At 40.0% G+C, this 24,568-nt stretch overlaps 2 protein-coding genes across 2 annotated transcripts in view; one reads left to right on the plus strand and one right to left on the minus strand.

Moving 5' to 3' along the window:
* The window catches only part of LRRC72 (leucine rich repeat containing 72), a 48,461-nt gene extending 27,106 nt beyond the window's left edge, over positions 1–21,355 (minus strand). The window contains exons 1-3 of the mRNA XM_014937702.1: positions 20,953–21,355; positions 4,634–4,883; positions 2,340–2,529 (exon numbers count right to left, since the gene is read on the minus strand). Of these exons, the coding sequence (XP_014793188.1) occupies positions 2,340–2,386 (47 nt within the window). The 5' untranslated portion in view covers positions 2,387–2,529; positions 4,634–4,883; positions 20,953–21,355. The remainder of the gene's footprint in view (positions 1–2,339; positions 2,530–4,633; positions 4,884–20,952) is intronic.
* SOSTDC1 (sclerostin domain containing 1) lies at positions 19,584–23,706 on the plus strand. Its single transcript, XM_014937704.1, has 2 exons — positions 19,584–20,153; positions 22,379–23,706. Exons 1-2 carry the CDS (start codon positions 19,949–19,951, stop codon positions 22,792–22,794), a joined length of 621 nt encoding a protein of 206 aa, XP_014793190.1. The 5' UTR covers positions 19,584–19,948; the 3' UTR covers positions 22,795–23,706.
* The last annotated feature ends 862 nt before the right edge of the window (positions 23,707–24,568 follow it).

A 24,568-nucleotide genomic window follows, 5' to 3' on the forward strand; every position in this document is an offset into this window, starting at 1 on the left:
ATGTTGCATTTAGAGGATGCTCTCTTCAATCATACTATTACTGTCTTGACAGTTTAGTCATTGTTATTCATGAGGACTTCTTGATGCTTATCTGCAAGTTGTTCAAACTTGTCAAGAAGATCACATAGCGATGACCTTGAAATGAGAATGAATGAGGCCTTTGTGTTCTATAAATCAGTAACAGTCAGCACAATGCTTGTATTTTTCTCCTGGGAGAAAAGAAGATAGCGTACCTGTGGCCAGAAGCTTCTGTACTTGCACGTAATACTTGTAACTAATGCAAAATTAAACCTCTAATATATAAGGTGGAAAAAAAAAAACATCCCTCAAAGGAAAGCAAAAAGGACAGTTTTCAAAACGGGTGTTCAGCCCAAGTTGCTGGAGCAGGAGAAATCTGAGTGTCAGAGAAGGAAAAGAATATATATGATTCAGAGTCTTTGAGGAAAACTTTAAAGACATTCCAGAAGAGCCTGACATAATTAAAAGAGCTGTAGATAGATAAATGCATTAAAGGAATAACCAAACAGCACATTAGAGGAAAGTGTAAGTATTACTGAAACACAGCTAAATATATTAGCCTGCTATAGCCTGCTTCAAAATTTTGAAGTTAATGAATAGCATTATATATAAAATAGTAGGTTGAAACTGTAAGGAGAAAAATCAAATTATATTCTCCAGAATCATTTTTTTGAACCCTTAGGAGTAAGCAATAAGGAAAAGTAACCTTTTTTTCTAGAAAAGCGACTATCGGATTGATGATACTGAAACCTTCAGTTTTCTTTTCACGGGTATGGCAACTGGATCCCAGAATTTGCTGAGAAACCTTCAAAAAAATTTAAAAATGTCTTGGCATTCTGTGTAAGAACATGTAGCTCTAAAGGCAACTTAAATGAGTAAGGGATTGAGCAGCTACCTTATAAGGAGGGACTAAAAAGGTTGGGACACTTCAGCAGTGAAAGGAGAAGGTTTGGAAGAAAAGTGATGAAGGGTTAAAAAGTCATGAAAATAGTCTATAAAGGTGAAGGCAGAACTTCTGTTCACTCTGTTCTGTCACACAAGAATGTAATAAAAATAATAGAACATTGGATTAAAACAGATAAAGCATTTCCTTAAACACAAAGTAGTGGACTTCTGGCACTCGCTATCGCGTGAGACTGTAGAGAAAACTGGGGGATGTTCAAAAAGGGATTAGACAAATAGATGGTCAGTAGCTCCAGAGGGTCAGGATGTACCTCTACATCCCTAACACAGCAGTGGTGTGTCGTGGAAGTGAAAGGGGAACAGACCTCTGAAAACAGCTGGGCTTGTTTTCTCTGTGAGCAGCCTCTCCCATTGCCGCTGCTGGAGAACTGGGCTGGAGAGACCATTGGTCTGACCCAGTAAAGCCTTTCTTACCTTCTTAAAATAAAATTAGGAACTCTATTTGAATGGAAGCATCAATCTGATACTAATCCTCAAAGTGAACGCAAAGCTTGAATAGTTAAATTTGTTGTTAAAATAACTTAAGAAATCAGTGTTACTTATCTTGGCCTCATAAAAGTAAAAATTGGGTGTGCCAAGTAAAACCAATTTCAGTAAATGCTGTTCTCTCTTTGCAGGAATACTGCTGCTTTCTGAATCGTAGGAATTTGTGGTTAATTTGTTTTAAATATATAGCTTGTATATTTTAAGATTCTATATCATATCGTATATGGAGAAAGTACTACATGGTTTACAAATTTACAGCCAGGCTTAACCCAGATACCAGCATACTACATGGCTGTATATACTTACACATTTACAGCCAGGCTTAACCCAGATACCAGCATAAAGCAATTTATTGCTTGTTAGACATATAGTGGTGCCCATAATATTTCCCAACACACTGCTTTATTTTTTCCATTTATGATGTAGAAAAGTCCAAGCTATAAAACTCATTTTGTTGGCATCAAAAGGGGAGGATTCTGGGAGGCTTTGTTGAGGATGAGCTCACAAAAGATGTGTAAATTTTCAGCGCATCAGCTCTAATTACACACAGATGTGATTCTCTGCCTCCATTTTTTTTAAAATTTTAAAAAAGACACCCTATCCCTCTGTTTTCTTGCTTCATGAGAAGTATAAAAGGAGCAAAATGCATTTTTCAAGCAAACATATAACATACATATCAGTAATGCTGTCTTCAAAATGCTAAGAAATTCAGTAGAATACTTCTAAGGAAATCTCTTTAAACATTCATTCTATCACACCAATGGGGGGAAATAAAAGAAAGCATGGCCTGAAAATTAATTGTTCTGGACTCAGTTTCAGTAAGGAGGAAGGTTTTGATCCAGGGCTTCTTGCTTAGCTGCTGCATTACATACCTTAGATCCACGTAACTGATCTTCAGGTGTCCAGGAGCCTGCCCCATCTGTGTTTGCACTTTGAAGTTCACGTTCCTGGATGGACTGAAGTTTCCAGTCAGGTTCACAAAGCCCACCTGGGTGGTCTCTGCTCTGCAGGTAGGCTCAGGTGAGTCACATGAAGGATGTCTACATCAGCAAGTAGTGCAGGCTAATAAGAAAAGATTTGTGGCATGAAGGAGTTAGTGCTGAGAGCTTAACGTAGAATCACAGAATCATAGAATGGTTTGGGTTGGAAGGGACCTTAAAGATCATCTAGTTTCACCCCCCCTGCCCTGGGCAGGGACACCTCCCACCAGACCAGGTTGCTCCAAGCCCCATCCAGCCTGGCCTTGAACCCCTCCAGGGATGGGGCAGCCACAGCTTCTCTGGGCAACCTGTTCCAGTGCCTCACCACCCTCACAGCAAAGAATTTCTTCCCTAGATCTAATCTGAATCTCCCCTTTTTCAGTTTAAAACCATTACCCTCATCCTATCGCTCCTCTTCCTGACAAAGAATCCCTCCCCATCTCTCCTGTAGCCCCCTTCAGGTACTGGAAGCTGCTGTAACATGCACAACATACATTTTGGGAAGGTTTTCTTAGGGGCATTTCTAGCCTGGTCCCAGGAGTTGTCCCTGGCTGGAGAACATTAGATGTGCTTTTGGATCATATCTCCTAGTTTGATCTCATCCAAAAGCAATCTAGTTCTATGCTTGAGGTTGCTTCACGATGTGATTAAAAGCAATGTATATACTCTAGAAGCACATGCTGAAATTCTAATGGTGAAATTCATCCACTTGTATCATCACCATTCAAAATTAGTTACATATCAGTACTTTAGGCACAAAGGTCTTTCATGGTCTGGGTTACTTAGAGGCCATGCTTGAGAAGGGCTTGCATCAGAGTACTTCTAACCTTCCTCCAGTATGAGACTACATAAGGCTATGGGAACTGTAAGGTATCTGAGGCACTTCATAGTATGAACAAAAATAAGAACTTGTTTGCAAATACAACTATTTGCTTTAACTACATTTATCCACCAGATGGTGTCCCACAACATAGCCTTTCGGAGCTGCCTGAAAGAAGGAGGAATGGTTCTACATCTATTTCAAAGATACCAACACTGGATTTTGGAAACTCACAGATATTTTTCAATATTGAATGCACAAGGAAAAATTTTAAAGTTTATCAAAATGCCAGATCTGGAAAAAATAATTGTAAATGGTGCTCTTTATTGCTGCGTTACATATTGCCCATTTTCCTCTTTCGATAAGTCATGGAGGTAGGAAGCTCTCAAGTGTCCATATTTTATTAGAAGTGTAGAAAAACTGCATGGTTTACAGAATATTGATGCTAAACTAATCAATCCAAGCTGGTTTAGGAAAAGGTTGGGCTTATATAGACAGAAAATATTCAACAGTCTATTCAATGACAAAATTTTGAAAAAGGGAGGCCACTAAAATGTGGAAAAATAGATCCTTTTGATTAATGACTTAGTAGAGGAAGAATGTTGCCCATACCCATCTGCATCCCAGAAGTGAAAGAGATGGTTTATCTCCTGCCAGAACAAAAGCCAACACAAAAAGAAGATCTTACAATGGAGGATTCTGGTGAATCTTTATGGTCCCTGTGGAGTCTGTAGTAACAACAGGGAAAGGAACGTGACAGACTACAAAAAATCTCACAGCAAGCCGGAAGATGAGAATTTAATTTTTTTACTGAATAGGGCTACAGGTGTGCATTAGAGTGGAATTTGGTTCTGTGTTTACAAAAGTATACAATATCACTTTAAATTCTCTCCTAGCAGAATAGTAAGACAGGAAAAAACAAATAGAAAATAAAAATAGAATCTACAGTTCCTGTAGTGTGTGGCTCATTATGCATCTGTTGACGAAACGGAAAGAGCTCATGGCAATGGGCTATATTACCATCTGTACAAAATGCTTCATAAATTCTCGATATTTAAGCCAACATTTCAAATACTTTTTCAAGATTAGGAGTCTAAAACTGGTTGTTAAATTAATGGTCTGATTCTCAGTTGTACCAAGTGCCCCATAATATCTGCTGAGTCGGTAAGAACTACAGTGATCAACATTTTAATAGAACTCACACAGGTTTGTAAACTTTTCCCCTCACCTTTGCCACTGCTCTCACCAAGATATTCTCCCCTGCTGTTTCCTCTTTCCTCTGCAGGATGAGAACTGTTGCCAGCAGGCAATTTCTGTGTTGGACAAGTAGATACATAATCAAGGGCAAAGAAAGTTGACCTCATACCATGTAGATCCCACACTCACAGCTGTGACCGATTCAGTGAACTTTGAAAAGCATCAACGTTTCTTTTCCTGGTGCTCCTTCCAGCATCTGCTTTGGATGAGGAGGAAGATTCTGGAGCTACCATGGTTCAGGAGGTGGCTTTTCTGCTTCATGGCCTCTTTCTGCCCTGTGCCTTGGCCTCATCTGTCCTGTAGTCACGTCTCAAGCAGCATGATTCGTGGGGAGTGACCTTCCTACATGGAGAACTGGCCTGGAATGACAAATAAGCAAGTTACACTAAAACCAAAAAACTGAAGAACTTGGGTTTTTCTTGGCTTTAAGTCGTAGATTTCTATGAAGTGGTTGAGGTAGAGCTCATAATTGGAGATAGCAGAGATTAGTAATGATGTGCAGCTATTTGGAACTCTATTTATAGTATGCTCCACCTTTTTATTCACTATATACTGTCTCCAATTTTCTAATCGATTTCCAATCTTTATATTTAATCCTTGTTTATTAGTAAAAGTTATTTTTTGTTACTTCTCAGTTACTGCTACAGCACTTATGAAACACGAGGAGCAACTATATGTATCCTTAAGTGTTTTAAAATGTCAGCATTCACTGCCTTTAATCCTTGGTATGCACCCGGACTGTAGCACTCTGCTGGTATGTGGGGCATCAGTGTAATTGCTAAGGCCTTCTGCAGATTGAGGAGTTTGCCCTGATGAAATACAGAAGAAATATACCTCTAGGGGATGGAAATTTTGGTCTGAAACCATAATACTCGCCTCAACATGTAAGCTTGCCCCCAGTTCACATCAAATGACACCAACCTTCATCCCACAAGTTCTCTAGGAGCACATTAGTTTCTGGTTCATGAAGGCACCGACCTCCTGATTTGTGTCTGGCTTTAGCATCAAAGACAATGTCTGTGTTACTTATTCATTAACCAGTACATTTCAGTGAAATCAGTCTAATGATTCTGGAATTTCTACTGTGAGAGGTTTCTAGAGGGAATGCGTAATTGGACTGCACAGAGCTAGAAATGGCCAGCATCCAGTGCAAAAACATCAACCAGTCTGAAATAGGCACCCTTCTTGTTATATGATCTTTATATGTCAAAAAAATGGGTGAAGGGGGTGCCCCTCAACTAATTAATTTTCCAGCAGTACCTATTTGCATGATGAAGCAAAGCTTGTAAAAGGAGGAGACACATGTCACTGGTATTATTGAGGTATTCTTCACTTTGATACTGCTGAGAATTTGACAGCACTGTTCTTAAATTAGATTTTTGTCATGAACGCCTTGAAGTTTTGTGCTCTGTGCAGAGCAGGCCTCATACCGTATTCTTAGAGACAAAAATAACTCCTTTGTGTTCAGCTGAGTAGCTTGGTAGCTGTCTGAGAGACTCAACAGTGATAAATGAACAAGAAATAAAAGACTTAGAGATTACTGAAACCTAATGTGCTGCACCTTTACAAGGGAAAGTACCGGGTCGTATTAGAGAGGAGAAATCTTTTTGTGGCCAAAAAATGAAAGCCCAAACTTTCAGACTACAGATAAGACATACATTCTTCATAGCAAGGGTGAATGTCTAAATTGGCAGGGGAGATGGATTCTGCGTCTGCTGAAGTCTTCCTTCACATCTCAGTGCCTTTCTGAAACACAGTCTTCAGTCAGATACAGGTTATGAAGTTCAGTACCAAAGTACCTGGATGCATCGTATCCAATCATCTAGCCATCCCCCTTGCCCTTCCAATAGTAAAAAAAATAAAAGCTTTGGGAAATGCAGTAAAATTGGTTCCATGCTCTGTTTACCCTTCCATTTAAAAACAGTAACAAATAACACTTAAATACTTTTCATGTGTGCGTCAAGTATTTTGCCATATCTGTAGCCTTTAGAATGAATAATTTGCATAATATTTGTGGCTTCATAGTCTCTTATTCTTGGGCTGTAATGAAAAATAATGCCTTGCTTTAGCAGCTTTTTCAGGCGAATGTAAAGCTGATAGAAACCATCCTGGTGAACCAACTGAAGTGGACAGCTTATTTTCTTTGGCTCTTTTAAAGACTGCAGCCAAAATAACTTTTCCTTTTTTTATGTTTCTCCTGCAAATACAATCTCAGAAACAAGAAAAATTTGCATTCCATACACTTCAAAAGAAATAAGACTATTTTCCTTCTGTTTTTTTCTAAAGAGCTATCCTTGAAACAAAGAAATACTGTATAAAAGACTTTACAGCCTGTGGCACAGAATAACACACAACTTGGCCAGTAGACTGTGTGTGGAAAAGAAAAAAAAAACAATTTTAATGAACAATAGGTCCCAAGAAACAACATCAATTGTTATCATTACTTTCTTTTAAAATTAAAATGGTCCAGTTTTAAGAGAATTCTTCCAAAAACTCATACCAAAAACGGAAAGTATGTAGATTATAGTTTACAATTAGAAAGGGAAAAAGAAAATGTACATTTAAAAATGTTTTATATACATGTTTATTATCTGTACCATATGAGTTGTGCTTTGTCCATAAGTGTTTTATTGATAATTTACTGAAAATGTTTGGATAAGGGCTGGCCCCTTGGCAGGAGTGAGATAGCAGAGAGTACATAAAACAAGAATCAGTGTAATCTTTTTCTTCTGGTGAAATACATTTTTATTTTGTTGAGACTTTGGTCTCAATGTACAAAAAATGCAGTTTCAATTTAATTTAAGATTTCTAACGCCACAAACTAAGTCCAGTACTCTTCCAGCCTTAACTAACATTTCAGTGAATGGTGCAGCTACTCTTCAGCAGGCTCCATCCTGCCTCACTTATGCGCAATCTCAGTTGAACTCCGTCAGAGTTCTCCCTTCTAAAGAAGTAGACATCTGAGTTCTAACTTATATCCGGCATTTTTGGATCTTTCAACACACTTGATGCCAAAATATAATGCTATATGACAGTTTTGTAAGGTAACAAAACGAGCACTCACTATATCCTCCATTTTATTTCCACTGTAATGAAAAAGCTCATGACCTTAACATGTACATTCACCTAATACTCTTACTTGCACTAGTTGCTTGCGTGCAGTACTTTTTTTTTTTTTTTTTTTCCTAAATTACTGCTATGTTTAGTATTTTCTTTTTTTAGCAGAGCATACCAGTCTGGCAAAAGATTGCTAGTAAAATTCAGTTCATCCCCTTCCTGTAGGAAAGTGCTTTTGCTTGACCCGACAACTGTCTCATCTGCATGCAAAACACAGAGAGCTGGAACCAGCATCCAGATAAATCTGGCAGGGAAAGCTTCATGCTCTAAGCGTTATTTTTAAGGCACCCTGGCTACTACTGTTCCAGTCCCCACCAAATAATTTCACTGTTTCTACCTTCCCAGGTACTTGGTGGGCTGGTAAAGTTTACAATCAACTGATTATTTTGAAAAACCAGGGTCTTGGCCATTTCATGTAGATTAAAAAAAAAAAAAAAGTATTATTCTTTCAATAGTGTTAGAATTTTAGTCTAGTGGTTTTGGCCAAAAATACCATGATCCAAAGTATGTGTTGTGCCTCCATGTCTGGTTGTTGCTCCCCATGCAGTTTAGTCACATTTAGGTGATTTTGAATGAATGCAGTTTGCAAAGTCTGTAGGGAATTTTCAGGATGAAAGGCACTTTATAAAATGTAAAATATTGTATTATTACAGCTGCCTCCAAGAGAGAAGTTGTGTTTAGCAGAACATTCGGAAAGAAAATTTACAGAAATTTATTAGAAGCTTAATTTTGTTTCCAAACCACAGTCACTAGAGAGTCAAACTATTTATCTTGAATTGTACCTGCCAAATTTTGATGAGACGAAATTCCCCCCCTCCCCATTTAAAAGAGCAGGATTGACCACAGTCATACTGCAGACTTTAAAGTAACCTGCATTATTAGGTTTTCTCCACATTCCAACCCATCTGCCTTAGGGTATTAAACCCCACTTTCATCTCTGGGAGGTTCAGTATTTCCAAATCCAAGCCATAAGGCCATGTCTAGACTACAAACTGAGGAGGAGGTTTGACTGCACACGCTGAGCCACACGTCCCACAAATTTTCCATCAATACTTTTTGTACGGAGCCCACTCGCAGCTTGGCTTTAAATAATCTACACTGTTATAAAATAAAACCCAAAAACCCAACCAAACCCCAACCTCCCAGTACTAACTGATGAACCATTCCTATGATTGATTTTGCCTGGCTGCAGGCCAAGCAAACTGCCTGAACAAAAGCTTGGCCCACACAAAGCCACTGAGTACAATCAGTGTTTCTGAGTAGAAGCCAGAGTTTTTCCACCTCCTGGCGCTCACGCTAAAATAACGCCTCGGTATTAGTTCAAGGGGTTTTGTGGTGTGAATTATGGGAGAGTTAGGTCTTGAGAATATTCCGAGATCCACACATGCTTGATAGTATAGATGCAAATCCTAGACATAAAAAAATACTGTAATGCCCCCAAAATCATGAGATTAGATTAAGGAGATATTTTCAAGTACACCGCCAACTTTTGATGCTGGAGCCCAAAGCTATTAGGGTTCAGGATACAGCCTGAACTTTTACCAGGCAAAGATTATGTGCACCACAAAGCTGAAGGCTAGATTTGGAGAGCAGACTCAGTGTTCCTGCTCCTCAGATGTTTTGCTGAAGGTAATAAGGCAAACAATGAGTGACTTCAATCCTCTGCAACATCCCAAGCCAACAAGGACCTTAATAACCAAGAGTAATCCTGCAGTATGATTACATTAAGCAGCCTCTCTATTCCTGGGACTCTCTTCCTTCCTTTAATCTTTGTGCGGGGGATAATTAAGATATTTTGAAGTTCTTTCAGGTATTGTAGTTTCCCAAACCACTGGTCATGTGGTATGAGGTCACTGTTACACTACCTATTGTATCAAAATAGAGAACAGGCAGTGATACAAAGAGGACTTGAATGGGAAGGGAAGATTCCCAAGGCTCCCTTCGAGGACAATCCCAGATTTCTTACAGCAGCAGACTGAGCTTCTGTCAGGAAGAATGAGAAAAAGTCCTCTCTCAGATGTTTGGAATGAGGACTTGGGAAGGACTGCCACCACATTCTAAGCATGAGTGTTCTGACATTAGTAATAAACATTAAGTAATGGAAAAAATGAAAAATGTAAATTATTTTTAACAAGCTGGATAAATCAAATATTTTATAACCAAGCTATTCAGAAATATGATGAGCTCTTTTTAACAAGGAAATGTGAATCTAATAACGCTGATGAAATAAAAGCTAATAAAAAGAGCACATTGGCTGCTGCATGTAGACAGTTATAGTTCATATTGGCCTTTTAGACCGAACTGGTTGAAATACCATTTCCCTGCGTTGGTGGTGACATGCTGTGGCTTTATTTACGTTTTAGACTCTGAGATCTCATATGCCACCTACTGGACAGATGTTTTAGGTTAATTTCATGTGCACGCTCTGAGCAGGGATTATGGGAGCGCTGCCAGCTGCCCTCTCAGTGATGGTTTTACTGCGTGGAGGCTCTAGGCCCAACTCCCTTTAAGACAACTGAAAGATTTCTATTGACTTCAGCGAGGTTTGAATTGGATCCTTAAAGAAAGTTAATACTACAGCAAAAGCAGGCATAGTGCTTCCTGCTGGCAGTTTATAAAACTAATAATCTATCTGAAATAGATTATTCATGACAATAAGTGTTTTCTGTAATGTAGAAGAAAATGAAGTCTTTCGTGGCCATATATACCTCTGTCTTTAGTAACCATTATATCCATTCATTTTTGTTTATACTTGGTGACTAAATGAATAGTAATAAAATAACCCCTTTCCTCACTTCACTTAAGAACAGAAAAAGTCATTAAAGTCTTATTGACTAAATTAGTTCCAGTAGTTCAGTTTTAGTGCTTTTTTAACAGACCTTATGATAATACCGGGTGTTGACAAGAGTTATGTATTAGGTTGCCCAGAACAAAATATTTTATTCTGATATCCTTCCTTTATGTTCTCCATATTATTTTTTAAGAAGGAGCACAAAATATCTATTCTATGCACAATATATAACATGCTACATATGTAAATGGGGTACTGTTCATGTAAGAAGCAGATGTAAAACTGGTTATAGCCTTCAAAGATACAGTTCTTCACTATTTTAAGGAGCTCTACAGCAAAAGATAATTTAATCTGTCATAGAAACTGCTGAAATTCTTTTCCACTCATTTTTTACATAAATGGGTATGAAATGCAGTGCCACCTAGTAGTTAACAGAATACTTATGTTATAAAAAGTGTCTCTAAACTGCCTCCTGGACCTGCATGGTCTATTAGCTCTTGATGACATTGTGCAAGTATGCAGCTTTAACAAGTACCTCAAATACTTTTTCTCTCTTGAAGCTTCAGCTGTGGAAAAAAAAAAAACAATCTCTGGAGAGACACCCTCCCCATGCTCTGTCTCCCCTTGGTTGCTAAAGGTACTCTCTGCGCAGAGGAACCAGGTGGACAGAGATGGGAATGCCAGGCAGTCCTTATCACAACTCTTGTGCTCCAACAGTTTGCCAGAGTTTGCAACTGAAGAAGTAAAAAGGAAGGAATCAGTATGGGATGTGAATTCCCAACAGATGGATGGAACTGAGCATCTGTGATGCAAAATTCTGGAAGGAAGTTGGAAGGCAAACTTTCATGATGCTGCCCTTCCAAGAGGTAGCAACGGGAGCAAGTCAAGAGAAAAACAAAAATTAGGCAGGTCAGACGCACGTACCAAACCACCTCCTTCTACTGGCTGTTTGTACAATGGTGGTTTCCTACATCCAACCTCAAAAAGGAAACATGCATCTCCTGGACTTACAGGAGGCCACTCTGGTTACCTTAATGAAAGAATCATGCTAGGGATTTTCACCTGCAGGATCTTCCATTTACAGTAAAAACTGTTTTGTTGTTCTATACAGGTGGGCATGAATGTGTGAGATGAGAGCTACATTTAGATGAAGACTACCAGAAGGGAGGACCCTATTCTTTTTTTCCTCAGAGTGAAAATTTACTGGAAATATTCCTCCTGAAAAACAAATTCAGATGTTGACAGTTATGAAAGCTTTATTTGTATAACGTTTCCATGTTAGGATACATTTTAGAAAAGCAAGCCTGTGAAAAGCTTTGAAGAATTGCAGAAAGGCCAAATGAACAAACAGAATGTTCTGACATTTCCTTTCTTGAATACTGTTTACATGTCATCTAAACCAGCTTGTAATTCCAAATACACTTAAGATTGATGTCCTAAAATAAATCTCTCTCACAACAATCATGTTTTGCATTGGAAAATGTCTTCATGGCTTGAAGATTACAGAAATAAACGGTACAGGCCAACTCCGGTTGGCCCACAAAGCCAGCCATATCCTGGGCTGCATCAGAAGAAGCGTGGCCAGAAGCTTGGTCTCACCAGAGTGAGACCCCACCTGGAGTGCTGCAGCCAGCTCTGGGGCCCCCAACATACAAAGGTCATGGACTTGTTGGAACGGCTCCAGAGGAGGGCCATGAAGATGATCAGAGGGCTGGAGAACCTCTCCTATGAAAACAGACTGACAGAGTTGGTGTTCAGCCTGGAGGCTCCAGGGAGACCTTACAGTGGCATTTCAGTACTTAAAGGGGTGCTACAGGAGAGATGGGGAGGGACTCTTGATCAGGGAGTGGAGCCATAGGATGAGGGTAATGGTTTTAAACTGAAAGAGAGGAGTTTTAGATTAGATCTAGGGAAGAAATTCTTTATTCTGTGGATGGTGAGACACTGGAACAGGTTGCCCAGAGAAGCTGTTGATGCCCCATCCCCGGAGGGGTTCAAGGCCAGGCTGGATGGGGCTTGGAGTAACCTGGTCTGGTGGGAGGTGTCCATGCCCAGGGCAGGGGGGTTGGAACTCGATGATCTTTAAGGTCCCTTCCAACCCAAACCATTCTATGATTCTATGAAATGTTGACAAGGTTCTGAATATGGGGTGACGCATGTTCGTTATGGAGCCTATTAAGTTTCTGGACACTGATGTCAGGTGCAGTAGTGACAAGAACTACTGTTATGGTCAGTTATGAACAGTATGGACAAAGTTAAATCTTTGGAGAAGTAGTCATTTTAAATTCATTGATGCTTATCATCTTCACTGACAGCAGCCTCATTGTTAAGCTGTTTTGTAACCATATTACTTTAACTACATTTTAATTCTAAATGCTAACCTGTTGTGATTATATAGATATATAGAGCATTAGCTGAAGACTGAAATCCCACTGTACTTCAGGCTAGAGGATGGCTTTGCTAAAACTCTGTGATTAAGCAAGTACAGCTAATATTTGTTTATTACCATAAAGGTACTGAAAGAGTTCTAAGATTAGATAAGATAAGAGAAAATAATCCTTTAAAACCTAATGTCATGCTTAAGGCGGGGATTATCCTGCTGCTGTTGAACCTTCATTATTAAAAGCCAAGATTAATCAAAGAAAAAAATCAAAACTGAGCAGTAACATCTGGTTAGATTTTCTTTTTTCTCTGAAATTTCTTCTGTAAGTAGTCACAAAATGTGAAGATTTTTTTCTGACTTGGATGGAAGAAAAGGTTTTGAAATCTTGACACCTACTGCTGCAAAGAATTTCCATTCTTTGTTCTTCCCTGAAGTGTTTTGCTATTAAATTTTACATACAACCTGGAGAATGGGTGGAATGTATTGAATACTCATTCCCACCTCTCAGCTTTATGGCAGCAGTATTTTCCACACTCTTAGCCATGTGTTTGTGTAGATTGTATTTGGGTACGTGAGTCAACAGCAACAACAAAATGTTCTCACTGTGAAAACACCTAAAAAACTGTTCAGCACTTGGCCGTAGGATTTTGGAAACTTGAGTCTCAGGGTGCATTTTGCCACTTTACTAGTCAGAGCTGTACTGTAGTCATAGTAAGTTTTACTAAACCTTAGTAAAAATGCAATCTTACTGTTTTAAAAGAACATTCCAGTGAGGAGATCTTCAAGTGGCAGGGATCTATCGGCTCCTTCTGTTACATTTTCTTTCACATGTGAATTCAAGGTAATTAAAATTGCTGGACAGGAAGTGTGGAACGGGCTCTAGTGTCTGTGTCGGCAGGTGATACTTAGTTCTGTGTCTTAATTCCATTAGGCCTGGCTCATTCATTGATGGCATGGAAAGCTTTGGGACTTAAAAAAGAACTAGGTGACGGAAACTAACCTCAGGTAGGAAAGAAATACCAGCAGCAGAAAGTAAAAAAAAACATGTGAAATGTTGTTCTTATAGTGAGAGAGACAGATCTCAATTTTAATTAAGGTTTCCAGTGTTTAAAACTGTGTTTGGAGTGATAACGTGGAAACATTTACTGGATTACAGCAGATCCTACATGTGCAAATAGGAGATTTTCAGTACTGTATGAATGCACCACAATATTGGATGGATTCATTTTGATAAAAAAACAGTTGTACAGGCTTAGTTCAACTACATTCTGGTTCATGCATTGTAAGTGAAATCCCAATACTGAGCACATGGTAAGTCTGTGGATTTGTTGTACAGGACGGACCATTTCTGTTTCTTGGCAGGGAAAGGATTATACAGTATTACAATTATTAAAATTCTAATTTGGGGCCAGGTTTTGCCCTCAGGTACTTCCTTAATTTCGGTAGGGAGTTGTGCAGGTTTATCTGATTGAAGCATTTGGACACTAACATTCTTGGTGAAGACAACTTTTTTCTTTAACAAGAATATGCATTAGCCAAATCCAAAATCTCAACGTAGCAGGGACAGGTTTCTTACCAGGAGAGAAATGTTGTGATTTGATAAGGTAAAGTGATTTCCTTGTAAGGGAGTGGGAGATGGAGCAGAAGGAAGGAAAGAGGGATCTTCTTCCAGATCCCTTGTAGGCTTGTTTTTAAATTACAACTTTGGTTCTAACAACAGGTTTGGCAAGTGTTTGCCTAGGAAATCCTGAAACTATGCCAGATTTTCCTAGCTGGTTTGTTGTAGAGTGTGCATTTTTTAAATACACTGTAATCATTTCAGACCACGTAATTAGAAACACAAAGCAGTTTACTGAAACATAGTGATATATTAAGAGTTCAGTTAATTACATGTAAAGAAACAAGACAGACTTCAAAACCTTAACTCAGTTTTCTATTTTATTTGCAACTGGGGCATGTTGATGGGACTTTGCCTGCTTAAGATTGAGTAGGAGTTTCAGAATTTTAACCTGAGGGTAAAATTTTCAAAAGCATTTAAGTAACTGGCTCACTGAAAATCAATAGGACTTTCACTCCTTAGGGCAACATTTTAGAAAGTATGTAGATGCCGAAGTCCAGTTGACTTCAGTGTCTATGTATATTAAAAAACTCTGCTTTATTGCCCTAAATCTCTTTAAAATATGTGTTGCACTTCAGTGTCACCTAAGATTTTCCGAAAAAGTTACCCCAAATAACCAAGCTGCTATTCTCTTTTTTTCATTTGTAAACCCCTGTTATATTTTTCTTTCTTCTCCAATCTATGCAGAAAATAATAAGACATATTTTGGATAACAATAAGCCACACTGTCTTCAATCTGGTCTTAAAATCTTACTGTAAATGCTCAAGGAGAGGTGGCAACACTTCTTCACTCTACTGTAAATTTTCCTGGAATTTCAAAATAAACGTAAATATTTCCCCCTTTTCAGTTCTGTATTTAATGTCTTTTTTGATAAAAGTGATAAATTGCCTCCTTTGAAGCCACAGCCTGACCTAAATTATTCTGTCTACATAATGTATAACAGCAAGCAGAAAATAATAAAATTGTAATATGAAATCTTAGGGAGATGAAGAAGACATAAATCAGAACTAATTAGTCATTCTCATTAATGAGAATATATGTTATATTTTCCATTGAATCTCTCAAATGTAATTTGCTGAGAAAATTGAAAAGTACCACTTAGTATAGAAAAACTTCAGTATTCAAAAAATCTTTGCTTTGAGAATTTGCAGGGGGGGTATCTTGGTTCTCTAACATGTTTTCTGTGTGAGCTTTAAAACTATGCTGACTTGTTGCACAACAGCTTACAAGTTCTCAACAGTTGCATTTATTACGATTTTACCTCACTTTCAGACAAGTTCTCTTATCACGCTCCAAATCATATTTTATGCTGCTTTGAAGTACATTACTAATATGCTTATTGCTTAACAGCAAATAGCCTGACAGTCATTTCTGTTTTAAGGTGCAAAGTAATAAATGTCAGTCTCTTTTTTTTGCAGTCATTTATCTGAGCCTTTACTATTCTCAAAGTATCTGCCTCTGGAAACAAGTCAGAAGTGCAATGCCCCTAATGGTCTTCTCTTTGGGACTAACAATAAAAATATACAACTGAATTTTGAAGCTTTCTTTCCGTGCAGCCTTCATTCTAAATCTGGCCTTTCCCAGTCATTATTAAAACCGGGCAGGCCCAAGTTTTATGAAAAAGTGGGAATTCCTTCTTGTTTTGTGTACGTTCAGTGATCATGTGGGTTGCAAAGACAAGGCTCTCTGGCAGTCATTTGTACTTGTCAGAGCATACCCTTCTATTCCCTGTGGCTATTTTGTGCTGCTAGACAGGTGTGTGCACTCCACACAAAACTCTGCCTTTTGGACATCATTATAGTGTCTAAGAAACACGGAGGATGGGAGCCTGACAGACTTATAAATGACCATGAAGAAGGGAATTCTCTTTGGGGGATCTTTACCGAACATGTGCCTTGTATTATTCTGCATGGAGAGAAGTGTGGGTTTTTTCATTACAGAAAATGGAGAAAGCAAGATTTAAGGTCTGGATAACCCTGGATACCATTCTCTCTGAAGAGTGATGGATGGCTTTACTACTGTGTTTAAGTTCACTCAGAAGCAAGGCTGTTAAGATACAAGAAGCAGTTCGGTTCAAAAAAGCCTGTAGTTAAATGTAGGGCTTTATCTCTGAGTACGTGTACAAACATTTAAATTCATCTGGTTAATGGATTTCTTCCCTGTGCCTTCCCCACCATCACCTTTCAAGGACTAAATAATGGCCTTTACCCCATCCCAAGCAGCAGAGTGGAGCATCCCTCGTGGGATCCTTGGGAGCAGTGAAACCCAATCTCCTTCCTGGGCCCTTCACGTGGAGCATTTCACCTCTCCAGACACTCAGGTATAGTCACTTTGCCCCGGCTGATCTCAAGAGTCATAATGGAAGATAAAGGAGAGAGAATTTATTGCCTAGGACTCAAAGCATATAGGGTTTTATAGATCAATAAGAACATCCTGAGTTATGCCCAGAGGCAAAAAGGAAGCCAGTATAGACTTCAAAGTCCTTGTGTAATATATTCCTTATGGCCAATATTACAGATTAAGCACACAGCAATGTTCCACACAATCCATTGAATCTGACTAGAAAAAGGACAGACATTGTATAAGTCTATTCTGGAGGTTACAAAAAAGGTAAGTTGGAGCCTTCACCTTTGAGAAACCATAACAATCATCTAACTAATAATAGCAAAATATATTTTACATCTAGGAACCCATTCTGAGCTAAGCATTAAGAAACACCTTTGGTTGTGAGATTTGCTCAGGAAGAGTAACCAAATCTGACTGACCAGCATCCCTTCCCCTCATGCGACTTTTCATCTGCAACCTCTAGGTTTGAAGAAAGAAAGTAAAAATCAAATTAACTGAGAAAGTCCTCAAAGCAGGGAGGCTGGAAGTACTGACCAAGGAACTGAAACAATGCAATTTTCATACAATATTTGTAACAACTGGAAAATACAAATGACATTAAAATAATGTCTACTCTGTGTCTAGCACACAGAAAAATGAGGTCACCTGTATTATCTTTCCTACGACAAATTCAGGGCCAACCTTTTCATTTACAAAGGCTGTAAAAGGATTTTCTTGAGGTCTTCCTTCTTTAAGTGACAAGACCAAGAGAAGTATGTGATGAACTTAATGGTTTCATACAGCCTGGATTTGAAAGGATGATTTTTATCTCTCATTGAAAGCTGAAAAGGTTGAGGCTTAGCAAGCTCCTTGCAGTCCCAGTCCTGTAGCCACTCCAAGGGCCCATTCATTTTTCCTATAAGAAGATTATGTACCTTGTTTCAAAGAAAACAGCTCTTAGGGAAACTTTTGACTTTCTTAAGTCAGAACTAATGTGGGAAAATCCTTCTCCCAGGAAGAGCTGCCTTGACTGGTATCCACAGATGCTGTGGATAACTGGAAAATGGGTTCTGTGTATTTAAGTATATTGGCTAGGTCCAGCACAGAGACTATCCTGCAGGGAAGGTGAGATGTGTGAAGATCTGTATTATAGAATCATAGAGTTGGTTAGAGTTGGAAGGGACCTTAAAGATCATTAAAGATCAGCTCCCCTGCCCTGGGCAGGGACACCTCCCACCAGACCAGGTTGCTCAAAGCCCCATCCAGCCTGGCCTTGAACCCCTCCAAGGATGGAATTATGTGTGAATATGAAAAAAAAACCCAACAAAGTAGGACTTGAACATTGGCAAAGCAGACCTTTGGTTCGCTGCTGTCGAAGAAAAATAATGCTCAAATATTAATGGTCTATCATGTACATTTGGTGATTTGCTTAAGGAAACTTTCACTTTCCACTTTATTTTAAAGGGAAGTTAAAATGCACATCTTTGCTTTTGTGGTTAAATAAGAAGTTCCATCAGAGCGGAGCTTGGAGCTTTGTCAGGGGATAAGAGTGATCCCACTCCTCCATACATTACTCTGCTGAAAGATCTCACTCTGCCTTGCAACATTCTTGTTATTCCAGAACTGGGTTGGGCTAGTCATAATAGATGCAGGCAATCAACTTAACTTCCCCACACACAGCTCTGCCAGTAAAACTCACTTCACCTTGCAACACTCCTGTTTTTCCTGTGTCTTTTAAGCAAAGGTTATCAATTCAGCACTTACTGTGGATCTGTCCTTCCTCCTGCTGAAATCCAGGGTAACTTTCTCAGTGATGCAAGAGGCAAGTGCTGCTGATACAGAGAGATGTCTGTTTCTGAGCAGGATGAAACCAAGTTGTCTTGTGTGAATGACTGAGATTTTGACCCTGGCGGCAGAGATAACTGACCTGTGTTCCAGTTCTGCTTTTGTTACAGCAAATAAAATCCGGGATGACACTACAGATATCAACTCAGTTACAAAGAGCGTGAGATTAGAGTCTAACCTTTACACAGTGTGGCCTCCTTCGTGGTTGTGCTTTTTCCCAAGAAAAAGGTTTCCTTCTCATCAGAACACTGTAGCTTTCAGTGCTGATCACCGTTGTTCTATTTATAATGAAAATCTACAGAGCATTCCCCATGATGCAGACAAGCATTGGCCTACTGACAGCATCGCAATTTACACTCACGTTTGGATTCGGGCCATGTAATTTTATGTAAAATCAAATAAGTGTGTGACACAGTAGGAGGGTATGCCAAAATAGGGATTATTCTTCCCTCTTTGTTTTCTTTATCACGTGAAATAATGCATTAAAAATATAAGAATGCTCTAGGCGATGTACAAAGCTAAAAAAGACTAGTTTGGTGAATGAGCATAGTGAGAGGCTATGAATATGGATGTGTTTGCACTAAGGAGCCTAGAGGAGATGCTTTTTATGCGTGGTGATACAGAAATACATACTTGTAACTCTGCACACCAGGGAGAGAATATTCCCCTAAAACAAGTAGTTTCTCTAGCAATGCTCCTTGTTGATCAAAGCTGCATAATTTAAAGCATCTAGAGGCAGCTTTAAATTATTCACCATTTTTTTAAAGTGATCTTGGTATATCGCAGACAGCATTTGTGTAACTATCAGCCTTCTGTAAGTTCTATAAACTTTTGCATCCTTACAGAGCTGGCAAGTTTTCTGAAAGTCACATTGGAGAAGAGAAGAACTTTGCATAAGAGGGGCAGGAGAGACTCATTCAGACACCGTGTAAGTCCCATTGCACAAAAATGCCAGGCATGTGGGGCCATAGGGAATGGGAATGGCTGGGAATGGCAGGGCAGAGCCGGCAGCCTCTAGGTCTCAGCCCCAATGCTGCTGAGTGGTGCCTCCGAGTTTTCTGATACCCTCCAAAGCCCCAAAGAGGAATCCTGCAATTAGTGTATCTAACTCCTCCTTTACTGCAGTCTTCTCTCCTATTGGTAAAAGGTCTTCACAGGCTCATGTAGGGATCCCACCCCTTTTGTGGGTTTTCATTCTGAAGCTATCCACAACTTTACACCTGAATGAATGCCAAGCCTCTCTGAATATATAAAGGAAACCTTCAAGAGCAATTTCAGAGTTACCCAGAAGAAGCAGAAGAAAAAGATTTCAACCAGCTCTGTCAGACAGAGACTGAACCAACCATGCTTCTCCCTGCCATCCACTTCTATGGCTTTCTCCTAGCTTGCATCTTCACCAAAACCTACTCGGCTTTCAAGAACGATGCCACAGAGATACTTTATTCCCATGTCGTTAAACCCGCTGCAGCGAGCCCCAGCAGCAACAGCACCTTGAATCAAGCCAGGAACGGAGGCAGGCACTACACCGGCACTGGATCCGACCGTAACAGTGAGTATCCTACCGGCGGCACTTCCACCGCCTCCCGCAAGCCCGCGGCCCCCCGGTGGCGGCGGCGGCGGCTCCTCCCGGCCCGGCCCCGGGAGCGGAGCCCCCGGTAGCGGACCCCCCCCTCCCCGGTGCCGGCGCCCCGCTGCAGCGCGCTCTGCCCCCCCGAGTCGGCGCTGTAGGGAAACGGCGCCCCGGGGAAGCTGTAGGGAAGATGCTGCCGGTTCCCGGCTCGCCAGCCTCCCACCCCCCTGCGAGGCCGGTAGGACCGGCTCTCTCGGGCAGGTTACTTCCTGAGGGAGGGAGGCTCAGCCAGGAACGGCGGGTTCCATGGGTTATCCGCCAGGGAAGGCAGAGAAAGGAAAAGGAGCGAGAGGCGTTTGTAAAGCCCTTGGCTTTCCTACCCCCCCCCCCCCCCCCCCCAGTCCCGGCCACTTTTGAAATGCAATAAAAAACTCTGCATTTTGTTCCCGCTGCTCGGTTTTACTTCCTGCTGTAGCGCTTCCCCTGCTTAACACCTCCAGCAAAAGTAAACAAATCAGCTCATCATTTACCTATGATCTCTGCTCTAACTTGCCCTTTTATATCTTGTCTTTTCCTGCTGAGTTTTATGTCTATGTGTCAGATACATGGGGAGCTGGAAACCTTTTGCTGACTTTATCTGTTCCCTCCCCTGCCCGCCTCCTTCAAATGAAAGAAATCCAAATAGAGCCGCACGCACACACACACCAACCCACCCACAACGATCCGATAAAAATAGCGTCATCCCTGGAAAGTGAAGGCAAAAAAGTGACACGGATACCTTTCAGCTAAGCCAGGTGTGTCAGCTCCCGTGAATGCTGAGGGTTTAAGTGCACAGGAAACATCTCATCATTCCGAGATTACTGGAGCAGCCCAGTAGGTATTCATCGTCAAGGAGCTGTCACTGGAGAAAAAGCTGAGGCAGGAAAGACATAAAAACAGGAGGAACGACAAGCTGAAATCTGTGACCGGCTGCTTCCAGGTACATTCCTGAGCGCAGCTGCAGGAAGGCAAGCTTGAAGCTTTTCTGCAAGGCAGGCAGGAGAAGGGTCCTGCAAAGAGCCTCTCTGATCAGCCCGCAGACTCACAGCCCCTCTGACTGCCCCCCCTGAGCCACGGGGGGGACAGGGTGAAGTGATCTTAACTCCCTCTCTCTGTTCAGAACTTGCTTCCAAAAATCCAAGCAGAAACAAAAGCAGCCCGTAGCTGTGATATGTAGATGTACCTTCAAAGCCTTTTATGATTCACTCGAAAATGTTTCTAGTAATTACTTCTATTTTAAAGGCGTTAGTTAATTGCATTGTGTGTAGAATCTGCGCCGTAATTGTCGTTCAGAAAGAGGGAGAGCATAGCCAGTAAAGATTGCTTATTAAAATTAAGCGCACTGTGGGCGTTTATTTCAAAGTGTAATTACTGAAATAAACAGTTGTGTTTATTGCAGGGTGCAGGGCTGCACATACAGGCGGGTACAAACACGCCTCTCCGAGAGGCTCTGCGTGTTGATTCTATGTCAGTTGCCTGAGAGAAATGTGCAGGATCCTCTATGTGACATGTAACACAAAGACTACTGCAGATACAGAGATGGTCTTACCCTCCGGATAAAATAATCACTCTGAAATCCTTACTGCTAATCATTCAAACTTTGCAGGCACAACCCCATTCCCTGGTAACTTCAGCTGTAACCACTTCTGCAGTATCTGTGCTCAGAGCAGCAGCGCTCACCAGAGACTCAGTCCACAGTAACTGTGGAATGAGAAGAAACATACTATTTGAAATTCATTTAAAAGCACAGAAACAGTTTCCAAAGCACTATTTTCCCCCTCACTAATGATCCAACGTAATTGTTGTAAACATCACAGAGCAGATTCCCTAGACTGAGAACAAGCAGGAAACATTTCCTCCCTTGGGGCATTTTTTCTCTTCTAAAAGGTATGTCCCTGAGAAGAAGGATAAAGAATAAAATTGCCTCTTCTACCACAACTGCTGAAGTGCATATCATTATGATTTCTTTATGCTGTGGTAATACCCAGAGATACCATCAGCGCTTGAGGCCCTTTTGTTGGGGGACACAAGAGTAAAGAGATGTCCTGTCCAGATTACAGCCCACTTTAACTTCTGCAAAACAGAGCTTGGTAGCGTGAAGGTGTCTGGTTAAGGAAATCTCTCCGTTCTGAATCTCAGTGTTTATTATTCTGTGCATTCTGCAGATCGTGTTCAAGTTGGCTGTCGGGAGCTGAGATCCACCAAGTACATTTCAGACGGGCAGTGCACCAGCATCAACCCGCTGAAGGAGCTGGTGTGTGCTGGCGAGTGCCTCCCTTTGCCGCTGCTCCCCAACTGGATTGGAGGAGGTTATGGCACCAAGTACTGGAGCAGGAGGAGCTCGCAAGAGTGGAGATGTGTCAACGACAAAACTCGCACCCAGAGGATCCAGCTTCAGTGCCAGGATGGAAGTATAAGAACCTACAAAATAACTGTGGTCACGGCCTGCAAGTGCAAGCGATACACCAGGCAGCACAATGAGTCCAGCCACAACTTTGAGGGAACCTCCCAAGCGAAACCTATCCAGCATCACAAAGAGAGGAAAAGAGCCAGTAAATCCAGCAAACACAGTACAAGTTAGAAGTCAGACATTCTCTCTTCTCTCACCTCCCTCTCCTCCTGCCAAAACTGAACTCACCTGTAACCATTTGCTTTACCGTTCTGACTGCTTAAAGACAAGTCTGCCATTGCTGTGTTCTCAGTCGACACTACACGCTTATTGCTTTGACCAAAATCAAAAGGGGCATTCTCAGCATATGGACCTTTTGGGTGATTTTTCCAAATGCTCAAGATGGGGAATAACACAAGCCTTCCAAACCCACACTAAAAACTTTTGCATTTTCTCCAGCCATGGAGGCCAAGAAAATTTGCCATGAATATTCACTGAAGTCTATTTTGTAAAAAGATGCTTTGTTGTGTGTTTTCATGAGAACAGTTATCACATCTATTGCCTTCTGTATCCTGTTTTATGAACTTCTGACAACAGCTTAAAAGTACAACACCTAGTATCTGCTTTCAGACTCTTTCTAAAAAAAAAAAATGCCTTGCATGCTGACCTTTCTCTTATCTCAGTATACCAAAAATTAAAATATGCATGGCAGCAATCAAAAAGTAAAGCTGAGCAAACTATTTATTTGTTGTTGTAATTATTTAATGAGCTTTTATGTGTGTTATTTCCCTCCAAAATGTTCTTATGTTTATAGCTTTTCTCATGTATCAAAGTATTTTCCTATGATTTGTGGCTGGATTAGAACATACATTTTGTAGATAATGTAAAATAGACATTTTTAGCATTCTTGGTATATATATTTTCATTTTGAACATTCATAGACTTAGGCGTTATTTTGAAATAGCAACATAAAAATTGTTTTTTTCATTCTCCACTCTGTATTATTTTTGTTTAAAAGTGTGCAATCAAAAGACAGATATGATGATTTCCTTTCAAACTCATCAGTTTCTTTTTTTTTTTACAAAAATAAACACTGATTAAAAACTGTATTGTCTGGCTCTATGTATGAAAATGCACACATTTTAATCAGTCACATTTAATCTTAAAAAGTGAGAGAAGATTATTTGGTTAAAAAAAATCTGCCCATAATATTTAACATTAAAACAATCTTTCTGTGGACTCTTTGCATGTAAAAATCTTATATGGCCATTTAACAGATGGTGCTTATTAATGGTCCAAGCCAGGTTCTTATTTAACAATCCTCAAGTTGTACATTGCAGAGTAAGTGTATATTTGGGAAGTTTTACAAGCTAGTAAGACACCGCAATTTGTTTTTCTTTTTGTTAATGATGATCATGTGGTAAAAATAACCTGCAGTTTCATCTTTCCCATAGAGCCATTAGAGTCCTGCACTTTATCCACAAATTCTTATAGAATGTACCAGGAAATACATATTTCAACATACAGTCCATAAATTACATGTTCTTAATCTTTCAGACTATATTGGAATACTATGGGCAAGATGCCATCATGGGATTCTGCTGTTCTTAATAATTAACTTTTACAACCCATTTGCACCCAAAGAAAAGATTACACAAGAAGAGAGTAATAAAAAGTCTTGCCTGATAAGGTCTCACATAAGCTCTCTTTGACCTTCTCTTTATCTCATTCATTTTACATATTCATTCCAAAAGATTCATCGTGAGGTTCTTAGCAGAGATCTTCCTTGGTTGTTAATGTAGAACTGTTTGAAAATCACTGCTATGGCTTGACTTACTGAATCCTAAATTTTATCAACAACATTTAATAATTTTTCCTCAAAGCCATTTTCAAGAATTCTCTTTAAAATTTGCTACACGTAAGAAAGATAGATAGTGGGTTTGGGTTTTTTTAAGTGATATCTATA

This window comes from Calidris pugnax, unplaced genomic scaffold (assembly GCF_001431845.1).
Source record: "Calidris pugnax isolate Ruff unplaced genomic scaffold, ASM143184v1 scaffold11, whole genome shotgun sequence".
NCBI classification, from domain to species: domain Eukaryota; kingdom Metazoa; phylum Chordata; class Aves; order Charadriiformes; family Scolopacidae; genus Calidris; species Calidris pugnax.

Coding starts and splice junctions, on each gene's coding strand:
- SOSTDC1 (XM_014937704.1), top strand. CDS start 19,949: ATGCTTCTCCCTGCCATCCACTTCTATGGCTTTCTCCTAGCTTGCATC. Junction 20,154..22,378: donor CACTGGATCCGACCGTAACA/GTGAGTATCCTA, acceptor TGCATTCTGCAG/ATCGTGTTCAAGTTGGCTGT.